This window comes from Gavialis gangeticus, unplaced genomic scaffold (genome assembly GCF_001723915.1).
Source record: "Gavialis gangeticus isolate Ggan-Ray unplaced genomic scaffold, GavGan_comp1, whole genome shotgun sequence".
Taxonomy (NCBI): Eukaryota; Metazoa; Chordata; order Crocodylia; family Gavialidae; genus Gavialis; species Gavialis gangeticus.
This window is the reverse complement of record NW_017729025.1, coordinates 133,527,480-133,536,583: the sequence shown is the minus strand read 5'-3', so window position 1 is coordinate 133,536,583 and position 9,104 is coordinate 133,527,480. Positions and strand designations below refer to the sequence as shown.

At 46.9% G+C, this 9,104-nt stretch overlaps 1 protein-coding gene across 1 annotated transcript in view; it reads right to left on the bottom strand.

Moving 5' to 3' along the window:
- The window catches only part of MRVI1 (murine retrovirus integration site 1 homolog), a 289,447-nt gene that overhangs the window by 272,230 nt on the left and 8,113 nt on the right, over positions 1-9,104 (bottom strand). The window contains exon 2 of the mRNA XM_019519582.1: positions 8,347-8,394. Coding sequence (XP_019375127.1) covers positions 8,347-8,394 — 48 coding nt within the window. The remainder of the gene's footprint in view (positions 1-8,346; positions 8,395-9,104) is intronic.

Sequence of the window (9,104 nt, the reverse complement as noted above, 5' to 3'; positions counted from 1 at the left end):
GGCTAGGAGCTGGAACCAACTTCCAAGGGAAGTGGTGCTGGCCCCTACCCTGGGGGTCTTTAAGAAGAGGCTGGATGCCTACCTGGCTGGACTCATTTGAGTCCCGTTTCTTGTTTTGGGGTTTTGTTGTTCTCTCGCCCTGGCGGGGGGTCGGGCTAGAAGATCTACTAGGTCCCTTCTGACCCTAAATCTATGAAACTATGACTGGCCTCCCAGGATATCCTGCCCAGGAATTCCCTGAATGAGTCAGAGTCTGCTTTTGTGAAGTCCAGGGTCCATACTCTGCTTCTATCCTTCCATCCTTTTCTCAGGAACCTGAACTCAATCATTTTGTGTTCAATGCCATCCAAATTGCCATCCACTACTATATTTCCCACCAATTCTTCCCTGTTTGTGAGCAGCAGGTCAAGAAAAGCATGGCGCCTAATTGGCCAATCCAGCACTTGCACCAGGACCCAACACTTTCCAAAAAGTTTCTGGGATTGTCTGTGCACTGCTGGATTGCTCTCCCAGCAGATATCACAACATGTGCTCTCATAGCCCTACTTTTTCTTAAAGGAAACAGTTAAAACACCATGACCATCACAACCCTAATACAAGAAGCTTGCCGGTTAAATGCCACATACTTAATATTAAGAAAAAGAAAGAAATCCAGAAACCAGGTCTTTCCTCTTTTAGGCAGGAGTGACATTATTGCCTGGTTTGCTATATTTATACAATTGTACCAGCAAAGAAACCTTTGTGAGGATAGGGAAGGAAAAATCCTCCAACTCAGACCACAATCACTAGCCCTGACCTTATAGTAACTTCTAGTGCTTACATACTCTTAACTTTACAGAGGCAGAGAGAGGTCAGGGACTGATGCACAGTACTGTGCACAGCACCAAAATTATTAACGCTGCTTCTTCTTTAAGCCACCCTTAAATCCTGCTATGCAAGAACAAAGAGGGAGCTTTCAGAGAACCAAGCTCTGCATTTCAGGAGCCAGACTTACCATCTTCTTGCTAGTACAGAACTACAGCTGTAACCATACCTTTGCCCAGCTTCCTCAGGAGGAAGGGGATAAGATTTAACCCATTGTGCAACTAAAAGGAGGACTTCCATGCTACAGCAATATAAAAGTATCTCTACAAAATGTGATTTGTCCTGTGATCTGTAATTCTGTTTTTTGGCCCATCTGTGCCTAAATAAAAAGTTACCTTCTTTGCACTTCACAGCTCCTTCCTTGAACCTGTGACAGTTATAACACTTTCTTTATGAGTCAGAGTCTGATTACATGAAAAGTATGATACTAGCAAATTGCCTGTCAAGAGTGATGGGGGGGAGGAAGGGAGAGGTCAGAGGCCTGCGTTGCCCCTACCCCTGCTGCCTTGGGTTCGGGTCCGGTTTCTCCCCCTTCCACCCCCCCCCACCTCAGGTCTGGGCCTGCTCCCCCGCCCGCTGCTTCAGGCCTGGGCTCATCCCCGCCCTCCCCACCATTGTTTTGGGTCTGGCTCCCCTCCACTGCTTTGGGTGCAGGACTGTGTGCCCCCCCCGCCTTTCAGAACTGGGGGGAGGGGAGCTTGCATGTGGCAGTGGCTGGCCAGCCACACACTGCCACCAGTAAACCCCCTTCCCCTTATCACTCCTCTCCCTCCCTCCCCTCTTCGTTGCTGCCTCCCCCTCCCTGCCAGCTTTTCGGGGGGGGAGGGGGGGACCACCCGGCCCCTGGCTCCAAGGTGGCGCTGGCCTTGCCCTGCCCCTCCGGACCTTTAGTCCCTTCTCTCATGGCACCACTCCCTTGTGTGGAGGGATGAGGCCAGCACCACGCTGCTGGCCTCCCCCCCCACTCCAGGCCCTCTGTCCCCACTGTCATGGCAGCGCTCTGCTGTGCATCTCTGTCCACAGCACTTGGATTGGCTACCGAGACAACCAATCAGAGTGTGAATAAAGCGTTACGGACAGACAGACTAAGGCTTTTGTCATATTAGAATGATGAAATTAAGCTTTACAACTGCATAGCCAGGTCAAAGCCTAATCCCCACAAAGTCTCTTATTCAAGCAAAACTCCATTAAGTACAGATTAGAGGATCTTATGCTTGTTGCTGGAGAAGAAAAGGTTGATTTGATGAGAGCTAAGCCAAACTAGTTTGGCCTGCTCCTGGCTATTCCAAATAAGATAAATAGACCTTGTTTTGGCTAACAGGTCAAAAATTTTGATTGTCTGATCTGGTGTCCACCTACAATGAAATAATACCCTCTCCCCAACACACACAAATAAGTTAAATCTTACTGGCTTTCAAAACTGAGATATTAGATGAGCTACATAGATTATTCCACCAAGGCTTGAAACATACTATTCTTGTAAGATTTTGTTTCCTGTATAATGCCCTGAAAAATATACCCATGCACTTTAAACTTACAACACCTTAAAAATAGCTGCATTTTTCTCCTCATGGGGCTCTGCACTTTAATAAAATTAAAAAATTAATGGAAAGCAGACTATCAAAACAAGACATTCTGTGTGCAAAACAGAATAGGACTTGACCAGCACTTTAAAAGACCAAACATGAAATGGGAAGAAAAGTAATATAGTACATAGAACTGCAAGAAAATAAATCTCACATATGTGATTTGGCAGTATGTTTCACATTAAGCTGAAGCTTATTCTAAGATGGTCTTGTTCATTCTTCATGCACTGTACCCCATTGACATATATGGCATCATACAAAGAAATGTAATATCTCATCCAATGCACTAAATGTCCTGATGGAAAATATGTAGGAGAAACCAAACAACTGCATACCAGAATGAATGCACACCAAAAATCTATCAAAGACAAATGTCTCACAAGACAACTACTCTCTCTTGAATTTCTCAGTTCTAATCCTCAAAGAGAACTTACAAAACACCTTTCATAGATAAGCCTAGGAACTTCACTCCATTAATCTACTGGATACAAAAAATCACGGACTAAATATAGACATTGGATTTATGGCACAGTATAACCTGCCTGCCATCTGATAATCCCAGGTAACCTGTCTGCATTTTACCAGCTACATTCCCTTCCTTCCTCTTCCAACCTACCTGTCTCTCACTTATTGTGTTCCATTGTCTTGGATCCTCACCGCCATGTGTTTGTATTCTCACAGACCTGTATTTTGTATATTTACCCTATTCCACCCAGGAGAGCACACAAAACACCAGCAGGCTCTCTCCAATGCCAGAACAAGAGTTTTTGTGCCTGAAAGCTTGCACATAACATTTTTTCCAACTATTTAGTTTGTCTAATAAAAGACACCACATTTATCCAAAGAACCTTGTCTGCCTATGTCCTTAGCCCAACAAGGCTATAACCAACACCCCATCATACAAAGAAGGGAAGGCAAGGTCTAACTGCTGGAAGACCATTTTAGACTGGACATAAGGAAAAACTTACTTCCCAAGTCTCCAAAGTCTGGAGTAGACTCCCCCAGAAGTAGTGCAAGCACCTACTCTGGATATGTTCAAGAAACGACTGGATGCTTATCTTGCTGGGGTCATCTCACCCCAGCTGACTTCCTGCCCTTGGGCAGGGGGCTGGACCCAATGATCTCATGAGGTCTCTTCCAGCCCTAACATCTATGAAATCTATGAATCTAGCACCAAGTGAGGTTATAATCACATATCAAGCATGTGACACGACACAATCTTTATTCAAAACAGAAAAAGGAAGTCTGTATATTCAAGGTCACTTGACTAAGAAAAATAAGCTTTTATTCAGCTTATCCCTGTAAAGGCAGTTCAGCTCTTAGAGATTCTTTTCTGGCTCCTATATCATCAACAGAATTTTTGACCCAGTTCCAGCTGCGGAAGCTTTATTGATGTTGAAGATGTGCAAGCCAGAAAGAACATGACTTGACTTTACATCCCAGGCCATGTTTGTAGATATAAACATACATTTCTACTTATAAACATATTTCTATGCATGAGGAAAGACACTACCACCAGTAGAAGAGGTCACAGAGTAGTGACATATTGGTCCCATGCCAAGGGAGGACAGGTCTCAACTCCAGCCAAACCTCTCTATCTGTGGTTTTCAGCCAGGGTGCCATAGGACCCTGGGGTGCTATCAGAACCCTTGAAGAATGCTGCAAGATGAGAGGAGGTAAGCAGATAAACACAAGCTCAGGTTTGTCCCTGCCTGGCTGATTCCCCACTCCCACTGCCCAGCCCTTCTGCAAAGAGATAAGCACTGTAATATATAAAGTTAGTTTTTAAAAATTTGGTGCCATTCAGTTCACAAGGTAAGGAGGGGTGCCTGAAGTCCAAAAAGGTTGAGAACCACTGCTTTACAGGAATTGTTTTGGCAGAGGATTCCTGATATCTCTGGGGTGCTCTGTCTGATCCCATCTCACCAATGAATCATATCCCTTTTGTAGATAGCACACAAATCCAAACGTGATGGAGTGCAAGTTGCAGGTAGCTTGTGCGCTATATTCCATCTGTGGTTATTTTCCATTGCAGCCTGGGTTCTACCAGAAGAATCCAATGAATTAATTGGGCCAACGATCTGTACACTACAGCCTTACAGTCCTAAAAAGTGCCAATTAAAATTTGTAAACAAAAGAAAGCAATGAAAAAACAGAAAGAGGAATACCATGTACTATTACAACAGCACATAATTTTCTAAACTAAAATATTTCTCCTGATTCAGTATCCAGAATCAGATACAGAGATAAAGAGATGTATTACTACTTACACACCAGATCCACGAGGTTTAGTGCACAGCTTTAGAGACTGAGTTTAGCAAGCATATAAATTTAGAGCTTATTCCATCAGTAGTCTCCTACTACCATACAGGCTAGGGACAGACATTACACATAAATCGGTTTAAGTGATCAGAAACTGGTTTATATCTCTAACAGAATAGACATTCAGTGCACATAAACCAGTTTGAAAATGGCTGAAAATGCTTTGAGATAAGCCTGGTTGAATGACATCCTGAGGGGCCGTGGCTATGATGTGATGATTGACGTGCTCATAATGGGAATGGTCGGAGCCTGGGACCCCAGCAATGAGAGCATCCTGCATGCCTGGCACGTCTCCCACCACTACGCCAAGCTGATGCGCTGCCTCATGGTGTCTGACACCATCCGCTGGTCCCGTGACATGTACGTGGAACACATCACGGGCTACCGCCAGTACTCCGACCCCACCAGACGAACCGCCACCGAACTGGACCCAGAGGGGACCACCTGAACCCCACCTCTGCACCAGATGGACTTCACTTAGAGAGGATTCATCAGCAACGGACGACCCCGCTCCACCCAAAGAGGACCCCTGTGATGAGACTCTATATGGACTGAAACACTTTCTTCGAACTACTTCCTCCACCACTGCAGACCACTGTAATGGGTTTCTTTCTCTCTCAGTGTCGCAAACCCCCTCCCTCTCCTTCCCCAGGCTTAGTTGGCTAACATTGTATTTTCTGTAACCTAGTTGCATTCCCCTCCTCACCCCCATCCCTCTAATGTTTGTCCCTTGCTCGGGCAATTTGTATTTCCCTACCGGCTTTGTCACCTTTTTGGATTCACAATCCTAAACACATACTAATAAAAGTCAATCACTTAACTGATTTGGGCATGGGTGACTGGTGCTTCCTGGCTCTGGGGGAGCACCAGCAGCTGATTGCTGATGGGGAGAGAGGTCCCCCCAGTGGCCAGTCACTGATGGGGGAGGAGTCCCCCCAGCAACCCCAGTACTGGCTCCATCAAATGCTGATCAGCCCCAGATGGGGAATTTTCCTCCTCCTCCCACCGCAGGGTGGGGAGGGGGGCTCTGTTCTATGCTGGAGGGTACTCTTCCCCCTCCTTCTCCCTTGCCCTCACCACTGAGGGGTGGGGAGGGGGGACTCTGTGCAGGCTGCCCAGCCCCAGCCCTGGACCCAGAGGGGGACACTTCCCCCCCTGTGGGGCAGCAGGGGCTCTCTTCAGTGCTGCAGGAGAGAAATTCTTCCCCTTTCTTTCCCAATGCCACCACCACCATGGGGCAGGAGTGGAGGCTCTTATGGTGCTTCCTGGCCTAGCCCAGCTGGGGCACAGGGAGTGGCTTTAATGGAGTCACAGCTGCCGGGGGTGACCCTGGTCCTGCAGCCCGGCAGAGCCTGGCCTCGCTCAGTCCCAGCTAAGGCAACCACTTGGTTGGCAGCAGGCCAGGCTGCAAGGGTGGAGCCACTCCCAGCTAGTACAGCTCAGTTATGGGGAGGTGAGCACAGCCGGGCAGCTGCTTCCCCTATCAGTGAGAACAGCCCAGTGTGCGCAGCCAGTGGCTGGATGGACAGCAGCTTATCCAGGCCTGTTCAGAGGCACTGCAGGTACTTGAGAGGCCTCAGCGGGCTTTGTGGTGGGTGGCTGCTGGTCTCTGGGCCCGCAGTACTTCTGAGCAGGCCCAGATAAGCCACTGCCTGACCAGCTGCTGGCCACGGATGCCAGATGCTCATTGATAGGGAAAGCAGCTACCTGGCTGCTCTCACCTCCCTATCACTGAGCTGCACCAGCCAGGGCTGGCCCCACCCCCACAGCGGGGCCTGGCCTGGCCCCACCAAGCGGCAGCCTTAGCTGGGACTGAGCAAGTCCAGGCCTAACCAGGCCATGGGGCTGGGGCCAGACCCAGCAGTTGCGGCTCTGTTACAGCCACTCCCAGCACCCTGGCTGGGCCGGGCCAGGGAGCACTGCAAGAGCCACCCCTCCTTGCACTGTGGCAGCAGGGGAAGAAAAGGAGGGGGGAAGAGTATCCCCCAGCATAGAACAGAGCCCCCTTTGTCACCCTGTGGGGGGGATAGGGAAGAGTTCCCATCTGGGACCAGGCAGCATCACATGAAGCCCCCCCTCCCCACTCCTCGGTGGTGGGGGAGAAGCAAGGGGACGAGTCCCCTTCCAAGGCCAAGCAGCCTTGCAGTGCTTCCCTCCCCACCCCACAGTGGTGGGAGGGGGTTGGAGGGAGTTGAGGGAAAGAGCCCCCATTCCAGCACCAAACGGAGCCCCCCTCCCTGCCCTGTGGCAGTGGGGGAGAGGGAGGAGCAGCCCTGTGTGTGGGGATTGCTCCCAGCTGTCAGGAAGCTGCTGGGGTGGGCAGAGCTCTCCCCTCCTCCCCCCTACCAAACAGAAACTCCCTGTTCCCCCAGCCTCTGAACCCTGCAGGCCAAGGTGGGTGTTTAAACCCCCCTTCAGTCTAACTCATGCCTGTCAGGGCCTGGCCATGCCCCCCTCTGCTCAGCTCCCATATTGGAAGAGAAGGGCTGCTCTAGTGCCCCTGGGCTTCTGGCCTGAGCCACTGGAGGCATGTGCCAAATATCTATTCACTTGCAAACCAGTTCACTCTCTCCAAGTTAGACTAACCTTGAAAGATTGAATCAATTCAGACTCAGGCTTTTTGAATGTCCCTAGCCACATTGTTCTATACCAACACCACCTTGAAACAACATTGAAAAATAGCCAATACCAATTACCAATTTCTTTCCAAATTAGATCAGGTTCAGGAAGGTACTTAAGCATAGGTCAGGTCATACTGAAGTAAAGGTGCCATTCACGTGCATAAGCTTAGTTATGGACTTAAATATCTTGTTGAACTGAAGTTAGAAAACATAGCCTTCTTTTAAGTATGGCATCCTCTACATTACTTACCAGTAACAGAGAACAAAAGTCTCTTGGACTTGAGAGAAAAATGTGGAACTAAACATATGAAACGTTGAACAGAAATCATATTTTACAGATGTTTCTTGCAAGGGGACATAATTTACTGCTACCCATATCTTCTGTTATTATGCTGCTGTTTTAAAAATAATCTCCAAGAACTTTAGGATTTACTGATTGCATTACAGGTAAGAAAAACATTGTTTTTGTTTAGATGACCAAACAAGTGGTGTAGAGAGTGTCCCCCAGCATAGAACAGAGCCCCCCTTGTCACCCTGTGGGGGGGATAGGGAAGAGTTCCCATCTGGGACCAGGCAGCATCACATGAAGCCCCCCCTCCCCACTCCTTGGTGGTGGGGGAGAAGTAAAGTAGGTTAAAGTAAAACATTTTTGCTAACACACTTAAACACTTTCAACAAATAAGTTTAAATCTCCAGAGGAAAAGGAAAAATATTAGGCTTGTTACAGGAAATACAGATAATATTCAATAAGCTATTACTTCCAATAGGATCACAGTTTTAGGCTTGAGAAGATTCCTCTCTCCCGTTTTCATTTTGTTGCAAGACATCATGAAATCTTTTTTAAAACAAAATGAGAAACAATATCCTATTGTTGTTAGTGCACCAATCATGTCATTGTATTACTGGCTTAAAAACCAAAAACCATTTGATATTTCAAAACAATCATTACCCACCTCCTCTAATGTAGTTAATTTTGTAGAAAGAGAGTTGACTTGTTTTTTCTATGTTGTAAAAGGAAAAAAAAAGTTAATTAAAATATGCTAGGGGGAAAGGCAAGTCCAACTAAATAAAGGCCCAGTATCTGTTAGTAACAAAGACCAAGACTAATATTATGGCATCTGCATATTAACCTTCATTCAGTGTTTTGATTAAAAGAAACATGTCCTGAAAACTAAATTTGATATATTCACCTATCAAATTCAGTTTTCAGCACATGAATTTGATACGTGAATAGACTGAATTAATCTACCAGGTTTATGAAAGGATTAATAATGGTTCTTTTCCCTCATCAATTTATCCCTCTATCTTGGTATCAAATTCTTACTGAAAAATGGCTCTTAGAGATGACCCCATAGAAAAGGCACCCAATTCCTTCATGTTCCACAGCCCCTAAATCAGCAGGAGGTAGAAATATTTCAGATAGTGATATATTCCCTGTAATGGAACAAACTGAATTCTCCTTATTGTGGGCCACTTGGTCATGAAATATTTCTTAACACTCCCTACTTGTAGTCAGCAGACAGAAAGAGAATCCTTCATTATAACATCATTAAAAGGTTATGAAGGAATCTTCTATAAATCAAACATTTCCCCAACAATTAGAACAGGGGTTGTCAACTGGGGGTATGCATAACCCTGGGGGTACTTGGAGAGGGGCTAAGGGGTACACGTGGGTGGGTGGGGACAGAGGGCTGCCATGCACCACCCCACG